Here is a 23,044-nt window from a genome sequence, read left to right as displayed (position 1 = left end):
AGACAAATCCATGCTATATATGAATCTACTTTAGGAAGTCTTAGAGTGATTCGTGCCAGTGACCTAAACTCTAGCTTTGGGCATCTGACTCCTTCCCATCCTGACCACCCTAGCTTCCTAGACCCTCTCATTAATAAGTACACCAAAGTATTCTGATTGTCCTTGGTCCTCATCCCTCCCCAAAAGGGGTCTAGAAGGCAACTTCATACAAACCAATGGAGGTCCACAGGGTAACACTGTCTGATGTAGTCAGAGCAGAGACCTCACTAAAGCATCCAGGAGCACACTGGACAGCAAGTGGAGGAGCCTGAAGAGACTCCCAGCCAGACAATCTCTAAGATTTAACTTGAAGGGCCAAGCAAGGGGGTGGGGGTGGGGAAGGAATGAGTGGGTCAGAGCAGCTCCAGAGAGCCCACCAGCTTTCTTACCTTCTCACTTCAGTGTTCCCTGCCATCACCCTGGCCTGGACCCTCTGTTGAGAACACTTGAACAGCTATTTGCGTTTTCCACCCGACACACTGGTGATACCAACATGTCCACAGGGCACCATGTCAGGCCTTTGCAGTACTTTCCAATCACCATAAAGTAAGGTTTACAGCTGGGATGATGGTATTATGCCTGTGGTTCTCAGACCTCAGGACACTGAGAATCATGAGTTCAAAGCCAGCCTGGACTACATAGTAACTTTAAGGCAAAGCTAGACTACATAGCTAGGCCCAGTCTTGAAAGAAAGAAAGAAAAAAAAGGAAGGAAGAAAGGAAGGGAGGGAGGGAGGGAGAGAAGAAGGAAGAAAGGAAGGAAGGAAAGAAGGAAGAAATGACAGATTTTGCCCTACTAAAGTGACTTTCAATTTTTCAAAATATTATCTTGCCTGTATTGTTCAACATGTCTTCCTCTTAGGAAGATTCTTAATCATGTCCCCTCTCAACGCATATGCACATTCATATTCTCACCATCCCCCCTTTCTTTCCCTCCCTCTCCCTCTCCCCTTCCCATTCATTTTACCATCCTCACTTTTTCCCCCTTTGGTGTTTTTGAGACAAGGTTTCTTTGTGTAGCCTTGAATGTTCTGGAACTCGCTCTGCAGACCAGGCGGGCCTCGAACTCATGGAGATCCACACGTCTATGCCTCCCAAGCACTGGGATTAAAGGTGTGCGCCACTACTCCTGGCACCAACCTCACTTCTTTCTTCAGGTCTTACCTTAAACATCATTTAATTAGAAGTTTTCTCTCACCCTCCGTGGGTCCCTACTCTATTCCCAGAATATCCTGCCCGTCTTTGTTTGGGGACATTCGTCAGAGTAACACTCACACATCAGGAACGACAGTGCATCCTTTGAGGGCAAGGATGCACAGCCAGCCCCAGGCTAGGAGACACAGATGTTTCATGGCTTTGCCAGGCAGGCTCTGTATGGAGTATACGGTTCTCAGCATGGCCTTTCCGGACCCTCCATTTAACCAAGATCCCACGCCCTACCCGACCAATGCTTCCCAAAGGCATGGTTATCTGCTCCAAATTAGTCATGAGGTTTCCAGTGTCTCCAGTTTTGGAGCTTTCTGTACAAATAGGGCTTCTCTGTGTCTTTCAAATCATTTCACGTTCCTCCAGATCTGTGTCTCAGCCCATCTTTCCCACTGTGAGCTCCTGATCTCCTCCAAACGAATTCACCCTCCCCACGTTTGACTTCCTTCCTGCATAAATACATTGTTCTTTCCTTGTGGCATTTCTCTATGTCTATCTATTTATAGTTACAATTTTTGCCTTACCCTGATTACTGGTTATACCTACTTTCCTGTGGATCTCCTTATTCATTTAGTATACTTTGTATTAGAAGGTGTTCTAGAAATATACGACTCAGGATCCCTAAAACTCTACAGATGAGGCAACTCTGTGAGACAGCTCTCTAAATACCTGGAAGAAACAACCCTTAAAGGACAAAGAGACCTGTCAAAGAGACGGAAGCCAAAGAGAATTAGAAAAGCACATTACATTATTAGCCCATCCTAGAGACACATCTTATTTGCATCACAAATAAGTGATCTGTAATCAGAGGACTTACAAACGTTATAGTACCCATTCGGATGCCAATACCGCAAAGTTCTTACATCTCACAGTCAACAGAATTTATCTCTTACGGCTGCAGAGCACACAGCTCGGTTTTTGCCTTGGTGACAAGTTTAGATGGCTGCTGAACAAAACAGACTGCAAATGACATTGAAGTTTGCTTAAAATTATAAAGGGGGAGGCTCTGGATATTGCTTACTGGTAGAGTGGTCTACGCAGCATTTGGGTTCAACCCCTTACCACGGTGGGGGGGTTGGAGTGGATTAGAGATTGATATTAAGCCCACACACACACAAACACACATCTGTCTAATGGACCCACACAGAGAGGACCATTGAAATGATCATATTCACTCATGAGTTTCTAGATGGTGAAAATAATGACTGGTTGTCTTAGCCAAGGTCACAAGATAAAGCTAGAACAAAGCTTCAGACTGTCTGACCTCCATCCTAGCACTCATCTCTCCCCGGATCCACTCACTCGGGGACTGTGATACCTGGAGTGTACTGCTCTCCACGAGGCCCCTGAGCTGAAGTGAGGTTACGTGCTCGAGAAAAAACAACAGACAAGAGCAAGCGGATACAAGGGAACTCTTCTCCTCTCTCTCAAGAGCTTTGTCTATCACAAAAGGTTTGAAATGACACTGCTTTGTAGGCTTGCAGGAGTCTGTGTTCAAAGCACTTCCAGAACCAAGAAAAACATGACAGGAGATGACTGAACACACCTTCACAAAACGCATGGCAATATGCTACATATTACCTCCTCACTCCCCTTGAGTATTATTTGCTTATTTTAGAGGTTGATTTTGAAATGATTTTTATTTTATTATTTTGTGTGCATGCGTGTTTTGCCTGACTGCATGACCGCATGCCTCGAGCCTGTGGAGGCTAGAAGAGGGCATCAGATTCCCTGGAACTGGAGTCATAGACAGTTGTGAGCCATTATGTGGGTGTGGGAATCAAAACAGTGTCTCCAGGAAGAGCATCCAGTGCTCTTGACCACTGAGCCATCTCTCCAGCCCCCATACTGCCTTTTGGGTGCTACATTATCAAAATTAACCGTTTAGTTCATAGAAACCAAGAAAGATGGTGTTTGGGGGAAAAACAGAAAATGAGAGAAAAATCTATTTTTACAATGTACATAGAACATGAACATACCTATCAATGTATTTGTTAGTAAATAGTGCTTTTCAGAGCTTGATTCTTTTTTAAAAAATGTATTATTTTATATTTATGCATGTCTCTCTGTGTGTATACACACGTGTGTGGAGCTGCCTGCAGAGAGGAGAAGAGGGCACGAGACCCCGAGAGCTTGAGTGGCAGGCAGTTGTAAGGCTCATGAGAGGGTGTGGGTGCTGGGAACCAAACTCTGGTCCTCTGGAATATGTACAAACACAATGAACCATCTCTCTCTCCAGCCCCTAGAGTTCCCTTCTAATAACTGGCAAAGAATGGGTGTTTAATAATTGTTCATGTTTGAAAAAAAATCTTAAAATGGGCATGGTGTTGTACACCTATGATCCCAATGCTCAGGAGGCTGAGGCAGAAGGAATGTGGGTTTGAGGCCAGCTACAGATTCTGTCTCAAAATAACAATAATAAAAATAATCAAGGTGCTACTCTTGAATGCTGTGGCTGGACACCACTAACTGTATACTCTGTTGCTACTTGAGGCAGAAAACAATTTGTTGACACTTTGTATTAACTGGAAATGAGTCCAAGGGCAGAACATTTTATCTTGCATATGGATGACTGGTGGGCACTTTTTTTTTTTTTAAATGAAGAGGAGTTGGAATTTACTAAACAAAGATTTTAACACAGATTTAAGCCCAGGTTGATAAAGGAGAGCACACCCAAGGGCAGGGCTTTTGGGGAGAGTTGCCCCTGGGTCACATTAATAAGTAATTTTCAAACCTTTCCTTTCAGCCATGTACATTAAGAAATAGATTGGAGCCGGGCGGTGGTGGCGCACGCTTTTAATCCCAGCACTCGGGAGGCAGAGGCAGGCGGATCTTTGTGAGTTCAAGGCCAGCCTGGTCTCCAAAGTGAGTTCCAGGAAAGGCGCAAAGCTACACAGAGAAACCCTATCTCGAAAAACCAAAAAAAAAAAAAAAAAAAAAAAAAAGAAATAGATTGGACATCATGACTTGGTACTCACACACACATAGTCCCCTGTACCACCCAACCATACTATTTCCAAACTCTGGCACCAAGGGAAAGTAGCCACCCTAGGCCCACCAACGCAAGAGGGTTATCTGAGCAAGTTTAATGTGAAGGATGAGGCCCAGCTCCCCCTTTGAAGAAGATACTTGTTCTTATTGCTTATTCTTCTATTGTTGCTTATTGCTTCGGAATAAGCAACATGGTGTCCCTTAAGATAAGCAATATACTCAGACCCAGAAGAGAGAGCAGTTGGCAAAATACCCAGGAAGAGGCGAGACAGTGGCACTCTGTGCTTCTAGACCACACATTGCTTCCTCTCTATCCCAAGGAGCACATGGAAGGCCCTTGTATTGTCTGTGTAAAGCTTAACCAGAAGCAAACAAAATGTACATGATCTCAGCTTCTCAGGGGTCACATAGACTAAGGCAGTCTAAAACACCATTCCGCAATGTCACACATATGTTCTTTGACGGGTGGGCCTGAGAACCTCTCCAAAGCCCCAAAATACAAATCTGGGCATATTGTGCAACCCAGTGTCACTCCAGGACTTTAATGGGTGAGAGAAGGGACAAGTCACTTAATACCTGTTTTCAACAAAATATCATTTCTTCCAGTATTTAAAAGGTGGGCGGGGTTAGGACCAACACATTGGTAGGCAACTGTTAACTTGCTTATATCTTTTTTTTTTTTTTTTGATTAGCAACACTGAACGAAAGCAGAGGCCCAAATGTGTCTGCGTGTGTTTCAGGGAGCTGAAGGGGCAGGGATGCTCCTGGCTTCCGGGAGGCAATCTACCTCCCTTGGTTTCCATGTGTCTGGCTCCCCTAAACAGATGTCAACAGTCTCGTCGAGGTCTACGCTACTCATTTCCTCAGGACTTTTCGGCTACAATAAACTATTCTCATCTTCTTGCACCTTTATTATGTTAAAGAAGGAAGAGTACAGACTGGGGCAAAAACCGAGTTTAACTACAGAGCCTTAGGGGCAGGAAAATCCCCACTGTGGCTTCCCTGAGAAAGGCAAACTGTTCGTCCACAAATGATAAGAGCTACCCGGCTTCTCATGTTTTCTTTTAGGCTATGACCCTCCTTCTGTCGTCCTGCATGTAATCTCACAATGTGAATAGTTTACTACGCAAAGCCATGACAGGCACTGAAACAACTGGACCACTTCACAGTGATGTCATGAAAATTCCACAGGGAAATGATACCAACAGAAGATTTAAAGAACTACAAGCAATTGTTTTTCTGAACCCTTTTGTTGGAGGCGTCAGCGTTTCCGGTGGCATGGGGGAGAAGAAGGAAGCTGCTATTCTCCAGTGTTTAGGGATGAGGGTCATCTCTGAGGAGAAGGGTGACTGAGCATCCCTCACAGCTGAGCTGTGGTGGTGATTAAGCAGGCAGAGCCCTAATTGCATGGGTGATTAGCATCATATCGCTAAGCACTGGTCTCTATAAACTCACCTGCCTCTGTATCTTTCCTCTTCTGTGTTTGTTTTTGGGATTGGGTCTCGTACAGCCTAGGGTGGCCTCCAACCCAGTACTGTGAGGATGACCCTTGAACCGATCCTACCCATCTCTACCTCTTAAGTGCTAGGATCACAGGTGTGAGCCACCACGCCAAGGATGTATGGGTGTCAGGTGAGCACTTTACCAATGAGCTAAAGTCCCAGACCCTTGACTCCGTGTCTCTTAGTTTAGAAAAACAACATAAAGGTCCATATGATGGAAGACGCCTGCCACTGCGGAGAGGACTTGGAATCCTAGCCATTTCCATAGGTCAGATATGCGATCCTGCATACCCCGGTGAACATCTCTGAGCCTCGGTTTCATCATCTGCAGAGTGGGAATTAGATTGTTTCTAGCTCCAGGGCCTCAGGAATGACGCGGGCAACTCAGGCAGGTTAAGCTCTTGGCATTCAGTTAGGCAGAGCGACCTCCACACACGGTGGTGGCTGTCATTCTTGGAGACAGAAGTCGGTAAGCCACAGAGCCAGGAACAAAAGCTACATCCTCTTTCCCTGGATGGTGACCCAGACACAGAGGTTCAAGCTGCTGAAGATACCATGTTTGCACAAACACTGTGACTTAGAATCGCACAAATCGAAGTCCGAGCAGCTCAAAACATTTACAAAACTACATTTTAATTTTATGTTCATGCACACAATTTAGATTAATTACTAAAACGCCCAGCGTTCAATTTTTGGAACCAAATGCAACTTACTTGTTCCTGTGGTGCTGGCCGTTGAACCCAGGGCTCTGAAAGCAGTAGGTGTGTGTTTTAGCACTGCGCCATACTCCCCAGCCCCAAATGTTTCATTTTGGGACAGAACGCTGAACGGATAATTATCTGTGCTGCGATATTTATGAAAGAAAAGCCTTTTGTTTCACTCTTCAGAAAACAGACAAAAAAAGGCCGAGGTCTAGCACATACCATCCGGTGTGATTATTACCTAAATTTCCTTGTGGGAAATAAGCCCAAAGGGAAAGAGACAAAGATGTGGATGACGCTGCATGGGGGTTCCTTTCTCCCCTGGGTTTCCAAGTGCTCAGTATTATAGCAGAACACTGATCGTTTAAACAGCGATTTTTCAAAGCAAAGTGTACTGAAGACTAAAAAACAGTATTCACAGAAGAAACACCTAGAAAACAACTAACAATAGACAGACAGCCAAACGAAAGCTGCTCTCTTTTTTTCAGATCTGCTTTGGGCTTCTGGCCTCAGATTTTGTTCAAACTTTATTCCTTCAGTGATTTAGGTGACTGTAATAACATCTTTCTCTACATCTAAAAATAGGCCACGGGTGTGTAAATTTATGAGCTGAAATGCAAAACTGGCGCAGAGTGTCTAAATTGGAGCATTAAATCATTTAGTCTACTCTGGCACAGAGATACATTTGAAGCGCTGATGTCCACATGCTTTGTATAAAGGCACAATTTTAATCCAACATCTTTGTTCTTTTCACAGGTGGAGAAATGAGAAGCTGTGAACATTGTTCTCAAACGTGCCAAATCACTTCTCAAGAGATTAACCCTGGGTAAAACCCATCTCAGCTCCAGCCTCGGGTTCCCTCTTTAGATAAAGAGAATGGACTAGGACATCAGGGCTTTGGACCTTTCTACGCTGACCCCCCAACTCAACATTGAGATTCAGCATCTTCCCACTGGGGGCAGTGGGGTCTGCAGTGACTGCCCCTGCCCTAAGGGACTGTCCCCCTGCCTGTACTCTTGGCTACGCCACTGCAAACCTGGGTTTCTGAGATCCAAGACCTGATACATTAGGAAAAGAAACAGTGTAACCCAATGGCCTGAAGTTATCTGGTTACTTTAAAATATATTCAAAAAAGAAGGCCAGGGGTTGGAGAGATGGCTCAGCAGTTAAGAGGACCCAAGTTCAATTCCCAGCACCCACATCAGAGAGCTGACAACCGTGCCTGTGGCTCTAGCATCAGGGGACCAGATGTCCTCTTCTGGCCTCTGTGGGCACCCATACACATGTGGCATGTACTCACAAACACACATATAAAAATAAATCTTTTTTTTTTTTTTAAGCTCAGAGGTTAGCATTGAACTCCCTTTGTTAGAATAAACAAGATTCAAATAAAAATCTGAACACTGAGGGTATCAGGGAGCTTTGTAGCTGATCATCAGGCAGCCTGCTCAGCCTGGGCTTGGTTCTCGGCAAGATGGCAGGTGAGGAAGGAGGAGGATGGTAGAATCAGGTGGTTTTGAAGGGTTGGCTGGCAAGTATGACTGATCTGATGTGTGGCAGTCAATGCCTGATGACAGGAAGGGAAGCCAAAGTCTGGTACTGAAACATAGTATCATGTGACCTCCAATGTCTTCTCCAAAATATCAGTGTGTCATAGGTCTGACATCAGTCGTACTTAACTGTTACCTTTGTAATGGACAACTGTGTCCGTACTCTGTTCAACAACATCTACTAAAAAAAGAAAAAAGAAAAGAACAACAAAAAAAAAAAAGATGTGGGCATTTGCCATACTAAGTCAAACACATGGGCTTAGCATTGACGGACGAGGCTTGTCAAGCCTGCACTTATAGTAACGTATAATGTTTTGTTTTTCTGAATGGATATTCTATAGATAAATGCTGTGGCATCTAAGAGCTACTATGTGTGAAGCCACATGGAAATGCCTCACCATTGTGAAAGGAAGCAAAGTTTGAAAACTTCCCTGGGAAAAATGTGTGTTGTCTGATCCAAACGGGAGCCAACATTACAGTAAGCGTTCAGAAGTCCGCATGGTGGTGATCATGACCGCACCTTCAAAATTCTGTTGGTTTATATGGTTAAAAAGAAAACGCAACCGTGTTATCTTAAAAAGAGACAACGTCATTACTTAATAAATGCTGATTTTACATTTTATAGTGAGCTGACCTTCAATGGTACAAAGAATGGCAACGATCTACACAGCTAATGTTTGCGTCAAAAAAAAAAAAAGAACCCCAGATTTGGCTGGGTGTAAAAGTTGCTGTCCTCTGTACCGAAAGATGCCTGTCTAATACTGCTCTACACTCAAAACATTTGTAGTGAAGTGTAGCTGGAAAGGTTGATAAAATGTTTGGGGAGCCATCCATTTCTTGTGAAATCAATTACCAAACACATTATCCACTGTTGGCGCAGTTGCTTCCAAAGCGCTCCCAAACACCATGTTCCCGGCAAGGACTAAAGCTGAAAATGTTAAGACTTGAGTAAGGGGACAAGCCAACAGGAGAAATGGGTGCGGTAAAGAATACAAAGAGAGCGTTGGGATGGATCGTGTGTGTTGACTGACCGTTTGTATTTCTTCCTCATTCTCTACTCATGCGTCAAAGCATCCAAACAATTTAATTTGTGGTCCTTACTGTTGTGTCTTCAACTCTACATGTGAGTTTATCATGAGGGTGTTTAAAAAAAAAAAAAAAAAAAGCAACCTGCTTGGCTTGCCTCTCCATGAATCACAGCCAGGAGGTCATCTTGCTGTGTATCAGCAACTATGTTCTCAGTACAGCTATGTGACCTGAAGTGGCAGCTGCATGCAGAGCCACCAAAATAGCAAGGGCAAGAGCTTTCTGCTGGCTCCTCGGTCCCAGTCTCGCTTTCCCAGCTCTTTCCTCCCACTGAGCACCAGCCAACTGCAGAGCCGAGAAAGACCCAGCCCCACGCTCTGAGAATAAAGGCCGTAGGCCCACCACACCTTCCCTGTCCTCCCGGGGAGCCCGGAGTGCGAGCATAAGAAGGAGGGCTCCGGGGACACTGTGAGGACGCACAGCGTGATAGGGGACGCAGGCCGCCCATTGCGGGGCAAGCACCGGCCCAGCGGGGATGCACACACCCCGGGACAATCTGGCCACCCCACCGGCACCCACACCCAGGGCTCTGGGCTCAGTCCGGAGAGGGCACGGCGGGATCGGGGCGCCCCGGATTCCAGGCACCTGGACCTTGCGAGTGCACGCCTCACCTGTGCGGGGCCGATCGGCACCCCGGCCTCCCCAATGCCCACGCCCCTCCCACGCCGTGCGCCCGGGACTCCTAGGGACCCCTCGGGGACGCCCGGGTCGGCCCTGGCCGCCACTCACTTTCTGGATCCGCTTCAGCGCCATGGGGCAGGCGGCGGGGGCTGCGGCGGGTCCGCGTGTCCCGGGCTGCCGCCTCGCGGGGCTGCTCCGTGTGCGCCCGGGCGCGGTGCGCGAGTGTGCGGGCGGCGGCGCCGGGCTCTTTTGTTTCCGCCTTCGCTGCTGGGAAGGAGCCTGCGCCCTCCCCGCCGCGCCCCGCCCGCCTGGCACACTGGGAAGTGTAGTTCCAGGCTTGGCCTCCTCGGCCGCCCCTGCGGACGTCGTCCGGTCACTTGTGGGTGACAGCTGAGGCCAGGCTGCTGCTCCCTGCAGCCCTCTGCAGAGCAAGGTGCCGAATCTGCAAAACCCGTACCGGCAGGTGAGCTGTGGCTCTTAGGAGCTGCTGCGGTCCACGGGGTCGCTCCTCCTCGCACAGACCCTGCAGCAGATCTTAACTTCCTTTGCAGATATTTCTGTCTCTTCTCCGCTGGCCCCTAGAGGCAAGAGGAATCTTCCTCGATTGCACTCCACCTTCTTTCTTGAGACAGGGTCTCACAATGAACACCGGGCTTCCCTTTTTGCCTTTTTTGTCTTCACCTCACAGCAATAGGATTGCTGCGACTTCCCACACACCCAACCCTTACATGGTCTCTGGCATCCGAACTCAGCTCCTCAGGCTTGTGCAGCAAACGATTTACCCACGGAGCTGTCCTCAAACCTTTCTCAATTCTCTGATCTTGCTTGCCCTTTGAACCATGACTTCTGGGCTTGACACCGGCAGCATGGGTTTTCGCTTTGGTCAGTCTCAGATTTCTCTCTGGCTTTGGTCAGTCTCAGATTTCTCTGGCTTGGGTTTCTGACGACTGAAGTCAACCCATACCTTATCCGAAATGGTTTTGAATCCCACTTTGTTTCTCAAAACATTCGTTGCCCCTGGGCTTCAGCAGCGTCCACTGCCGCTGGGTCAGCCACGCCTGTGAAGTTCTCTTCTAGAGCTTTGCAGTGGTTCACAGGAGACCATCCTCGTGCCCTCTGAACAAGCTAGAGCGGGGCTGCAGCCCAGAGGGGCTGGGCTTTGCAGAGGCCCACTCAAGCAGTCCTGCTCTGTCTGCCCATTTGGTCCACTTCGCTGTTTCCATCAGCTTCTCTTTCCCATGGCATGGGCCTTTTGCTGCCTCGCCTCTACTTTGCAGTGTTCTTCCAGGTGCTATTTTCATTGCTTCAGGACCAAGCCAACCCCTCTACCGTGTGTGTGTGTGTGTGTGTGTGTGTGTGTGTGTGTGTGTGCGCGCGCGCGCGCGCGCGCGCGTGTGTGTATACACTTGCTTGGTTACTTGTGGAGGCCAGAAATTATTTCCCAGGAGCTGTACACCTTATTTTTTGAGACAAGAGTCACTCACTGAAACCTGGGGCTCACCCATTGGGCTAGGCTGGCCAGATATCTTCTGTCTTCACCTCCTCAGCACTGATTTTACACACAATCCTCATCATACCTGCATTTTTACATGGGCACTGGGGATGGAAATAGAGCCCTCACATGTGCTGGTCAGCACTTTCATGACAGTGTCTTCCCAGCCTTATTATACTTCCTGTTTCACCTCCCCAAATGGCATTAATGCAATTCATCCTTTTAGCTAGGGAAAAAACCCCTAGATTAACTCTTCTTGTGTCAGATCATGGAACCCGGGGTCTCATGCATACTATAATAAGTACACAGTGAACCATTGTGCATACCCCAAAACCCAACTTGGAGATCTAAGGAAATACTCTTGGTCAAAGAGGTTTCTGGGAAACACCAGCTAAGCCTTGCCTTCTGCAGAGCTTATACAGAGGCTAGCTGGAAGTCTGAGCAACATCCTTGTGCTCTGGAACTAAAACGCTACCTTTATGCTCTTCTGGGGTGCCCTTGAAAGTGGAGTCAGAGCCAGGCAATGGTGGCTCACGCCTTAAATTCCAGCACTTGGAAGCCAGAGGCAGGCGGATCTCAGTGAGTTCGAGGCCAGCCATATCCGTTACAAAGAGAAACTCTGTCTCGGGGGGCGGGGGGGAGGGAGAAAAGAAAAGAAAGAAGCCGGGCGGTGGTGGCGCACGCCTTTAATCCCAGCACTCGGGAGGCAGAGCCAGGCGGATCTCTGTGAGTTCGAGGCCAGCCTGGTCTCCAAAGCGAGTTCCAGGAAAGGCGCAAAGCTACACAGAGAAACCCTGTCTCGAAAAACCAAAAAAAAAAAAAAAAAAAAAAGAAAAGAAAGAAAGTGGAGTCAGGGATGCTCAGTCTGGCCTCAGACCCTTGTTGCTTTTGTGTTGCATTTCTGTGCTGATGGCCTTCGGATGCCATGTCGGAAGTAAGGCCATGGTCATGTGCTACCATCATGGGAAAGCATCACTCCTGCAAGATGATTCAGTGGTTGGTACTGACCAACCCCACACATAACAAAAGCACACCCTCCAGCATGGCTGTCGATAGGAAACTTTCATTTCAAAGTCACTGAGGGTTCAGGACATAGACACCAAGTTTTCTCTCTTCCAGGAGGTCCTATAGACTGCTCACGGAATCACTAATGGAATCACCCTGATGCTTAAAAGATGTGGGCACCCAAAGCCCAGCTTTGTGCAAAATGCCCGCCACAATTTATCGCCATACTCCTTTCCAGCTCCAGCTCACTTGCTGTCACTGATGAATGCTTTGTGGTTTTGTGCACCATCCATGGCATAGAAAGGCTTCCTGCCATTTACCCGGTGAACTCCTGCATAACCTAGACATAACACATCAAAGCACACCCCAGGAGAGTTTCCTCTGTCTATCCACCAAGGTGGGGAGGAGAAAAGCAAAGGGGAAGAAAAGGAAGAGAAGAAAGGAGAGGGAAGGGAAGGGTCTTAGTTAGGGTTCCTTAAAAAAAAAAAAAACAAATCTGGTATAGTGGATATATACTAAAGAGAATTTGTTAGATCAGCATACAAGACATAGTCCAGGAAGTCCAACAATGGCTGTCCCACACTGGAGAGTCCAAGAATCCAGTAGGTGCTCAGTCCATGAGGCTGGAGGTCTCAGCAGTCTCAGTCTGGTGCTGGAGGCCTGGAAGATTCCTGGAGAGCTGCTGAACTTCGATGCATGCTGGAAGTCCAAAGGCGTTGGTTCTAATATTGCCAAAGTGCTGTGGATGATTGATTGATAAATAAAGTGCTGACTGGCCGGCCAGTAGCCGGGCAGGACGTATAGGTAGGAGGAGAGAGGGGAATTCTGGGAAGGGGAAGGCTGAGGCAGAGAGATGCTGCCAGCCGCCGTGATGAGAAGCATGATGTAAGATACCGGTAAGCCACAAGCCACGTGGCAAGGTATAGATTAATAGAAATGGGTTAATTTAAGATAGAAGTAGATAACAAGAAGCCTGCCACGGCCATACAGTTTATAAGTAATATAAGCATCTGAGTGATTATTTTATAAGTGGGCTGCGGAACTGCGGGGGCTTGGTGGGACCCAGAGAGAAACTCTCCAGCTATACTAAAGGAACAGGAGAATTTAGTTGCCAGCAAGGATAAGGGCAAACAGGGGGAAACCTGTAGCCTTCTTTCATGTCCTTTTATCTGGGCTGCCACCAGAGGTGCAGGCCATGTTTAGGGTGGGTCTTCGTCCTTCAAATAATCTGGCTAAGAAAATCCCTCACTTGAGTGCCCCACAGCTTTTATTTTAGTTGATTATCCAGTCAAGTGGACATCCAAGATTAGCTAGCACAGAAGGAAGGGGAGCGGGGTCAGGGGGAAAGAGAGGAGAAGAGAAGAGCTGATTCACCCCCAGCCCACCTTCTGTCCCTATGTGAATAGAGGGACAGGGTACATGACATTCTTCCACAGAAATCAGGACAGGTCTCATGCTGAAGAGCCGGTGCTTAGTAAACAAGGAGTGAGTGAAAAGAAGACACCATCATCACCATGCTTGGTCCCAGGTCCTGCTGAGAATACACGTGGTGTCTCCTCAAGCAGGTAATTTTCAAACTGCAGTGTGCAGATCTGAATGCATAATAGAATAAACAGAGAGTTTTTAGAAAAGACCAGTTTTTAGAAAAGTGTCCAGGAAGACTTCCCGAGGCAAGTGGCAGGCTGTTTCTAAAAGGAAGTTCTTTCAAATCAGTGATGCTTGCATTAGCGTGTCCTCCAACGGCAATGTGGACCACAGTTGCTTACATCCTTGCTCTGGGGTGGGGTCCAACGAGTGGTATTTCTAACAAATCCCCTGAGATGTTGATGCTGCTGGGTCTGGACCACATGGTGATACTCACGGCTCTGGATCTTTGCAGTTCCAGAAATGGTCCATGGGGTAAGCAGCCTCTGCATCACTTGAGGAACTGTCCTGAGCCCAACAGCAGATGCGCTTTTGACCTTGCAGTTGAGTAAGAATCTAGTTGCTTTTCTCATTGATATAGCAGCAATGGCAATGTAAGGGTTTATTTTCGCTTACAGTTTGAGCAAAGTTATTTTTGGGTGGAAGACATGGAGGCAGGAGAGGGCAACTAGCTATATTGCATTCACAGTCAAGAAGCAAGAGTGTGGTAATATTTTGTTTGCGCACTAACAAATAAAGCTTGCCTGGAGATCAGAGTGCGGAGCTAGCCACTAGTTAACCATGGAAGCCAGGCAGTGGTGGCACACACCTTTAATCCCAGCACTTAGGAGGAGGAAGCAGGAAGACCAGGAGTTCAAGGGCACCCTGAGCGACACGAGATTGATCCAATCTGAAAGAGAAACTGAGCCAGGTGGTGGAAGCTCACGCCTTTAATCCCAGCACAAGGGAGGTGGAGACAGTAATACAAGGTAGGAGGAGACAGAGGAGCTCAGCCCTCTTTTCCGTCTAAGGATTCTTAGAGGTGAGAAGGCTCTCCAGTGGCTGGCTGCTCTGCTTCTCTGATCTTTCAGCTTTTACCCCAATATCTGACTCTGGGTTTTTTTTTTTTTTATTAAGACCAATTAGAATCCATGCTACAGCAGAAAGAGCATGGCTTTCTCCTTGTTATTTAGCCCAAGACCCCAGCCCATGGGGTGTGCTGCCACATTCAGGGTAAACCTCCCTCCTCCATTAAACCTTTCTAGAAACAACCTCATAGCTATGCCTCGTGCTGTGCCCCCATTGTGATTCTAAATCTAGTTAAGTTGACAATGACTGGGGGATGACTCCGTGGATGAAGTGTTTACCATGCAAGCAGGAAGTCCTGGATGTGAGTCACAGCTCTGTATAAGTCCGGCATGGTCCTACATGCCTATAGTCCCAAGTAGAGGCAGAAATATCAGGGGTTCAAGGTCACCTCATCTTTGGATACATAGTGAGTTCAAGATTACATGAGATCCTGTCTCAAAAAAAAAAAAAAAAGACTTCAACATAAGGACAGGGTCCAAGGGCCTATTACTACTTGAGACTTGACCCATACATAGAGGGTTGTCATTGAGAATATGCCAGAAATGTATGCTCTTAGGACCTAGCTCAGACCTTTCAAGTCATGCTAAGCACATAGGATCTGCAGTTTCAATGCCCAGCACCATAAACACACAGGGACACACACACACACAGACTAACTTAATGAACTTTTTTTTTTGTTTGTTTGTTTTTTTTTTTTTTTTTTTTGGTTTTTCGAGACAGGGTTTCTCTGTGTAGCTTTGCGCCTTTCCTGGAACTCGCTTTGGAGACCAGGCTGGCCTCGAACTCACAGAGATCCGCCTGGCTCTGCCTCCCGAGTGCTGGGATTAAAGGCGTGCGCCACCACCGCCCGGCTTGTTTTGTTTTTTGAGACAGGGTTTCTCTGTGTAGTTTTGGTGCCTGTCCTGGATCTCACTCTGTACACCAGGCTGGCCTCAAACTCACAGAAATCTGCCTGCCTCTGCCTCCTGAGTGCTGGGATTAAAGGCGTGCGCCACTGCCGCCTGGTGAACTATCTTTTTTTAAAGGCAGCCAGTATTGGCAAGATCAGGGACTGTCTGCCTCATGCATCACTGCTGAGAATATGAAATGGTGGGGTTTCCTCTAAACACTAAACACAAAGTTACCAAGAGTAGTGAAGATGACCAACCATGAAAAACCTTGCCCACTGAGTGTTCACCCTGGCATTTTTCATAATGAAAATGCATAAACCAAAGTCCAACATGCTGCTCAATAAAAATAAGCTATGTGGTCTGCTGTAGTGGAGAATATTATTTTGCAATAACATGGAATAAATGTTCCAGTGTGCCAGTGAGGAGTCCAGTCACAGGAAAATTACATACTGGGTGATCCTGTGTATGTGAAGTGTCCAAATGGGTTGACAAGTAGATTAAAGGTTGTCAAGGTTCTGGGAGGAGGGCTGGACATGTTTAGAAGGGATTGGGTGTGGGACTTGTCTGGAGATAATGAAATTGTTCTAAAATTAGATTATGGCTATTGTTACAGAACTCTGTGCTTAAAATCATTAAATTGTACACGAGCTTCGGGATGCATAATTATATCTCAATAAAACTGCTACAAGGGAAGGATGTTCTAGGCACACTCGGACTTGAATCTTTAGGTGTCAGGACAATGACTCTTTTTCCTAGACTCTCCCCAGGGCCAGCCCTATCTGTAGCATTCTCCAAGTTTGTTGTTTTGTACTTTCATCTAAGTAAGAAAGGAACAAAGAGCCCAGAATCCCTCACCTCAACCAACATCTGTAAAACAAGAAGAGCCCTGACCGTGCACTGGAAAATCTGTGATCACATTTGAGAAAATCCCAGTTGAAGCTGAGAGTACAAGGCGTATGGGGGGCGGGGCGGGAGCAGAGCATGGGGCACATGCACTTGCAGGGTTGGGGCCAGCCCAGGCACAGGGAACCCCCAGAAGCTCAGCTCTGCAGGCTCCCCCAGCCTCAGTTCTCTGGAGCCTGACTCAAGCAGTCCCAGAACAGAGTGAATGCTGGGTCTTTGTGTGTGTACACATCCGTGTGTGTGTGTGTGTGTGTGTGTGTGTGTGTGTGTGTGTGTGTGTGTGTGTGTGTGTGTAGGAGGGGACAGAGCTCTGGGGGAGCAGAAAGTGTGTGGGGTTCGGACTTCGTGATGGAAGGAGAGGGAGTTTGTGGGGAGGAGGGTGGTTTAGAGGAAGGACACTCTTGAAGGAGTCCATCTCCACATCTTCCCTGTCATTGTCTCTCGGTGGGTTCGTCACACCTGGACTGAAGTGGTCTCCATGATCTTCACTGGAAAGGTTCGCTCTGTCCTTCTCCGGTGGCACAGGCCAAGGCGGCAGGGTTGCCTTGTGTGCATGTGTGTGGAGGCCAGAGGTCAAACTTGGGTGTCTTCTCCAGTCACTCTGCAACTTGTTTTTTGAAGCAGGGTTTCCCACTTTTGACTGGAACTGGCTGGTTTGGCTAGGCTAGATAGTCAATGCATTCGTCCAAGGAGCAGCCTGCCTCTGCCTCCCTAGTGCTGGAGTTCCCAAGTCAGACTCAGGTTCTCAATCTTGTTTGGTTGAAGCATCTCCCGAGGCCTGGATGTGGGATCTTGGTGGAATAATGAAATTGAATGAAGGAGATTGAAACAGTTAGAGAAACCTTTGAAGAGGATCACTGACCAAGCAGAAGAGGCGACTGACGAGCTCTCTGGAACCAGGCAGGGTGTGCTCACCAAGATACACCTACTTGATGGAGTCAGCGGCATGCGGGCATTTTTTAAGGACCTTGGAGGAAATGGCATGGTGACAGAGTCAGATGTCCAAGAGACTACAGTCAACAGGATGCGTGCCTGGAGTCCAGGCTGTACAGCTACGGCCAGGAGAGGCCAGCAGAGGGAGTCTGAACTGCCAGGACTGCCACCAACCCGGCCCTCTCTGAAACAGAAGCCACTTGGTTTGTGAGATGGGGTTTTGCATCTCCTTCATCTGGTCTCGTTGGAGAAGTGTCTGTCTGTCTGTCTTTGCAAATGCCAGAACCCCTTAGTTAGTGTCTCCTCTCAGAGACTGTGCTGCCTAGCAGTTATCCATGCTTAGAGCAGGCTACCCCAAAGCTGTCTCCACCCCTGGCTGCTTTCTTTGGGTTGACAAGAGCTCCCATTTGTCCTGGGACAGCTCTTAGTTTCCGGGCCATGCCGGCCTTCATATACAACAGAACCCTTTCCTGTTTGTGGTTTACAGGTCCCAGAGTGGTAAAACCAGAATCCCCAGGAGGCAGGGCTTTAGCAGGAGAGCTGGGAATGGCTGGTAACAGGTGTTTGGCTCCCATACATACAAGCATCATTCATCGCCCATGTGTTACCAACAGCTGTCGGGGGTGTTGGCTCATGGATTCCTGCACTGTCAGCTGCAGGCCAGAAGACTGGGGGAACTTCCTTGGGGAGGGGCCCTCTGCTGTCTCCATAGAGCCAGTGTTGACTGAGGCCCTATTTGAAATTAGTACAGAACAGCAGAGATCCTTCTAAGCACTTCCTTCTGGAGTGCTCCTGCCCTGTGCACCTTACATTTCTCTTGAAACTGCTCCTGTTTGTGACTTCTTTTCTTTTTTCTTTTCTTTTATTTTGAGACAGGGTTTCTCTGTGTAGCCCTGGCTGTCCTGGAACTCACTCTGTAGACCAGGGTGGCCTCAAACTCACAGAGATCCGCCTGTCTCTGGCTCCTGAGTGCTGGGGTTAAAGGCATGCGCCACCACCACGCAGCATTTCTTTTCTTTCTGATGTTAAAACAAACAAATAAACAAACAAACAAATAAATAAAATAAAGCCCAACCAAATAAACAGTTTTGAGCACTGAGTAGCTAGCCAACTCACGTTTAAATATCTTTTGGTTGTCTTTTGTTTTATTTCCCTTTTGTTATTATGTATTGATTTTTATTTTTCTCTAATTGATGCCTGAGATCTCAACATGAGCGAGGTAAAGGCAGGAGACCAAGGGTTCCAGGCCAGCCTTGGCTACATATTGAGGCCAGGCTAGGCTAGAATGAGTCCCTGTGTCAAAAATGAACAAAGAGAGGAGAGGGGGAGGAGGGAGAAGGAAAGAGGGGTGAGTTCTATCTAAGTGGCCCTTCTCACACAGGGCTGATGCCTTGCCCATCTTTGGCAGAATACCCAATTGACAAGCTCCGGACAGTCCACTCTGAGGCAGGGGGTACTTTCTGACAGACCCAGGATGTGAAGACCGGAAACTGGGACTGGGTGGTGAGGGTGGACCAAGCTTGAGGTCCAGCCCCCTGGGTTTCTACTGTCTTTGGAAGGATTGGAGACACTGGCTTAACAGCATCCCCTTGCCCGAGAGTGAGAGGAGGAAACTTAGTTCACCCTGCAGCGTGGAGGGCTTGACGCTTGTTCAAACACATTGTTACCAAGCTTGGATTCATAGGGGAACTTGTTAGAGAGAGAGAGAACGGCTTCTGGGCTGTCAGGAAACTGCTTGTCTCACAAACATTAGGCCCTGAGTTCAACCCCCAGAACTCACATAAAAAGGCTGGGTGTGGTGATGCACACTTATAATCTCAGCCCTGGGAGGCAGATCCCTGGGGCTTGCTGGTCAGTCAGCCTACTAAGCAGTTCTAGACCGGTGAGAGATCCTGTCAAGGAATAAGGTGTCTGACAACTGAGGAAGGAGACCTGAGGTTGACTTTTGGTCTCCACACACATGTGAACCCACATATACATGCATGTATATACACACATACACATATACAGAGACAGAGAGAGAGTGAGTGTTGGGCGCTTCTAATACTTAAACAAGAATTGGAAAGGTTTGGAAACCACTGACTTGACCCACAGTCTTTGTTATTTCCAGTTCCATTAACAATTTCTCTAAGACCCAGAAGTCTTGTGACCTCCACTGGAATTTTCAGGGCTGTTAGTCTCTCTCTTTTTTAATGTGAATCTTCGTGCTGGGTCACTCTGAGACTGCTTCCTCTGTGAAACCATTGCATATAGCTGTCTAATAGTCTTTGGTGCTGTGAATGATTCCCCACATTGCTCATTCTTAGGGTCATACAGGACAATTATTGCAATTTACTGAAAGAGGGATATTTGTAACTTTGACCCCCCAGTGTAAGTTGTAATAAGCACATTAATTCTATGAGAGTTGTTGAACAAGTCTACATGACACACAGCCCTTTAACAAACACACTTCCAAGATCCCTGAGTCATAGCTGGCTGTGTTTGCCGCAAAGCCGAGCAGGATCTAATTATAGGCAATAGATGCAGGGCTGACTTTATCGTCAATTAAGAAAGAGGGAGACTCCAGGAGCCACCCACCTGCCAGGACCTTCATGAAAAGGTAGAGAAGGGATACCTCTCTCTGCTAAAGGGATTTGGTGGTTAGGCTTAGCCAGGGGAAATATACTCCAAAACATATACCCTGATGTCATCCTTTAAAATATTTTATTTGTTTATCTTGTGTGCGTGAGTGTATGTGCATCTGTGCATACATGACACAGTTCCATGCTGCATGAATAGATGTCAGGGGACAAGTTTGGGGAGCAGGTTCCCTCCTTTCATCCTGTGGGTTCTGGGGACTGAATTCAGGTCTTCAGACTTGGTGGGAGATGCCTCTACCTGCTCTCCTGCCTTGCTCCTCCATATCATCTTGCTGCCCCCTGGGAGCTTTCTAGGCTTCTGCTGTCTGAATCTTTACTCCACAATATCCTTCCTTTGCCATTTCCCTTCCTGTCTCTCTTCCTGCCCATCCTCTCCAACCAGGCTTACAGAGACATTTCACTCAAGCCTTAGGACACCAGATGCAACATTCCTTCAGCTTCGAACCCACACCTCAGGCTTTCAGAAGACGGGAACTACAATCTCCGTTTTCTGAACCTTCAGGACATTACGCTCAGGAAACAAGCCACTGTCCTACACAGGATCCCACTTCATGAGGCCCCTCTGGATTGCAGCCCCTCTTGCCTTGGCAGGAAGAGGAGGGGGATGAGTGTGACCACAGCTGCTGTCTTCACCCTGTCTGAAGATCACCTCCTTCGGCTGGTGTTAAAGTCTCAGGCTGCTAGAAAGTTTCAGAGCACCAGAAGCTCCTGGAGTAGTTTTTAGACATTTCTAACAATACACTCTGAAGAGGGGGAGGTGGTTGCAGGGTAAGGGAGAAAGAGTCCAGGTAAGGAACTCGAGGACCTAGCACTCAGTTCCTGAGGCAGGGAACCAGCAAGATTATCTCTGAATAAATGTCATTTACTGCCAGGGTCCGAGCCCCTGGATCCTTGTGGTTTTGTATCTGAGCAGCAATGACATAGGATGGGTCATGTGTCTAGATTCCTGGGTTTAGAGCCCCCTGAGCAGCTATGACATAGGATGGGTCATGTGTCTAGATTCCCGGGTTTAGAGCCCCAAGTAGAATTCAGCTATGACCATTACATGATGTGGAATGATAACTGCATATGTGCCAAGGTGAACAAGTGTGTGCCACCTTGGGAGGGCTCACTGTTGAGAACTGAAGAATAATAGACAGAAATGGATCAGATGCTCCAATCTTCCAAAATATGCCATTGATTCAGGGAAAACAATCCAGTTGGTCCTCTGTTTGTGCGTTTTACATCTTTATGTGGATGCAATTGCCACAACATAACATCCATCTATTTAAAAAATGCAGCTGGGCATGATGGTGCACACATTTAATCCCAGCAGAGGCAGGTGGATCTCTGTGAGTTCTAGGCAAACCTGGTTTACAAAGTGAGTTCCAGGACAGTCAGGGATGTTACACAGAGAAACCCTGTCTCAACTCCCCCTCCTTCTCCACCAAAAAAGAAGGAAAAGATAAAAGAAAAAAATGCATTCACTTTTTTTTTTTTTTTAGCATTTATATTCATAGAGGTGTAAACCTGGAACATTTCACTGACTGAATTTTAGTAATGACATGTGGAAACTTCTAATTAGCACATTTGCCTGCTAATTCTTGATCAGCTTTGTGCTGCCTCTTACCTGGGAGGCTTTCCAGTTGTGTAGATGGCCCCTTTCTTACTCAAATTTAGCAAGACACATTGATTTTGATGGTGAGATCAGGATGCTGTGAGCTGACTGAGGTCTCTGGGCACGCTTTGCCTCCACCTCCTGCCATGTATTAGTCTTTAAAGAATAGACCAAAACTTAACAGGAAAAGATGTGAGTCTCCCCCAACCCCCGTCTCTCGACTCTGGGATCAAACTCAGGGCCTCAACTAGTATTTTCCCACTGGGCCATGTCCCCAGCCCTTCTCTGAGACATCTGTAACCTCTCCAATTGATGTGAAAGAGACAGCTGCACCCATCTTCTCCGTCAGGGAGGCAAACTCCACTTTCCTTGGGCTTGCTGGCCATTTTCATGAAAGACTCAGTGAGTGGGGAGCCCGTCATTCCCAGGCACCTTCCGGTTTAGGACTGGATGTGAGGCGGTAATACCCCTGCAGTCGGAGCAACAGATACTTATAGCATGGTGTCTAGGAATAAAGCTTGACACTGACTTTTCCTGAAAGCACGTGACATTTAAGTTAGTGCATATGTGCACCTGTGTACAGGTACAGGCCTCCCAGGACTGAGGACAACGGACAGAGCAAATCATATTTTTGTCTGCCTAACGGTGGAGGGTTTCCCATCGGTGTAGACAGAGCTGCCTCCTTTCTTGGAATGGCTGCCGCTGGCATGTCGCTCTGTGCTGCGCTGTGTTTTATCCGACCTCCAATTGTTCACTTCTAGGCCACCTCTTTTCACTGGCAATGACAAAATACCGTGTAGTAATTTTAAGCTTACGTCACGTACACACATGTGAACAAAATTCCTAGAACAGACTCTTAGATGTGGAGTTTCTAGGTCAAACGATAGATGAATCTGAGGTTTTTAGAGGTAGTGTCATGAAATCCTTCGTAAAGATCGACACTTTTTTTTTTTTTTTTCTGAAATCTCATCTGAAATGTCATTATGTTCTTGTAAAAGTGAGAGGTGGATTTCTTAGTGCTTTGAACTGTCCCCGCAGGCTCCACCAAGGCAGCCTTCCACGAAGGTCCGGGGCTCTTACTTCCCATCGGCTCACACTGATGGAACCCACACTGTACACAAAGGAAGAATGATGGGTACTGCAAGCACAAGATGGGGTGGGGGGAAAGGTGTCCCCTTTCACACAGAGACATCTTAAAGGAAGGTGGCTTCCGTCCTTCCTTTGACACCCGTGAAATCCTTGAGACGCAGGGATGGTCAGGAGTGAGGTCTTGGCTCCTCCTGTCTTAAGATAGGCTGGGGAACCTGGCAGCAGAGGCCGCACTTCAGTAAACATTTGAGACGGTGACTGCGCTGTGGGGAGGAGGGGACAGAGCTCTGGGGGAGCAGAAAGGGTGC

The 23,044-nt window shown here is 47.4% G+C and overlaps 1 protein-coding gene and 1 long non-coding RNA gene across 2 annotated transcripts in view; one reads left to right on the top strand and one right to left on the bottom strand.

The window, feature by feature from the left end:
• Ube2d1 (ubiquitin conjugating enzyme E2 D1) overlaps window positions 1-9,932 on the bottom strand; it is a 30,761-nt gene extending 20,829 nt beyond the window's left edge. The window contains exon 1 of the mRNA XM_052744729.1: window positions 9,804-9,932. Coding sequence (XP_052600689.1) covers window positions 9,804-9,827 — 24 coding nt within the window. The 5' untranslated portion in view covers window positions 9,828-9,932. The remainder of the gene's footprint in view (window positions 1-9,803) is intronic.
• A 130-nt stretch (window positions 9,933-10,062) lies between these two features.
• The window catches only part of LOC128114599 (uncharacterized), a 35,007-nt gene continuing 22,025 nt past the window's right edge, over window positions 10,063-23,044 (top strand). Inside the window, exon 1 of the long non-coding RNA XR_008219810.1 lies at window positions 10,063-10,158. This is a non-coding gene — a long non-coding RNA (uncharacterized LOC128114599). The remainder of the gene's footprint in view (window positions 10,159-23,044) is intronic.

The sequence above is a fragment of the Peromyscus californicus genome, unplaced genomic scaffold, assembly GCF_007827085.1.
Source record: "Peromyscus californicus insignis strain IS unplaced genomic scaffold, ASM782708v3 Scaffold_19__1_contigs__length_69161282, whole genome shotgun sequence".
Classification (NCBI taxonomy): domain Eukaryota; kingdom Metazoa; phylum Chordata; class Mammalia; order Rodentia; family Cricetidae; genus Peromyscus; species Peromyscus californicus.
Note: the sequence above shows the minus strand (reverse complement) of the source record. Positions and strands in the feature narration are given on the sequence as shown.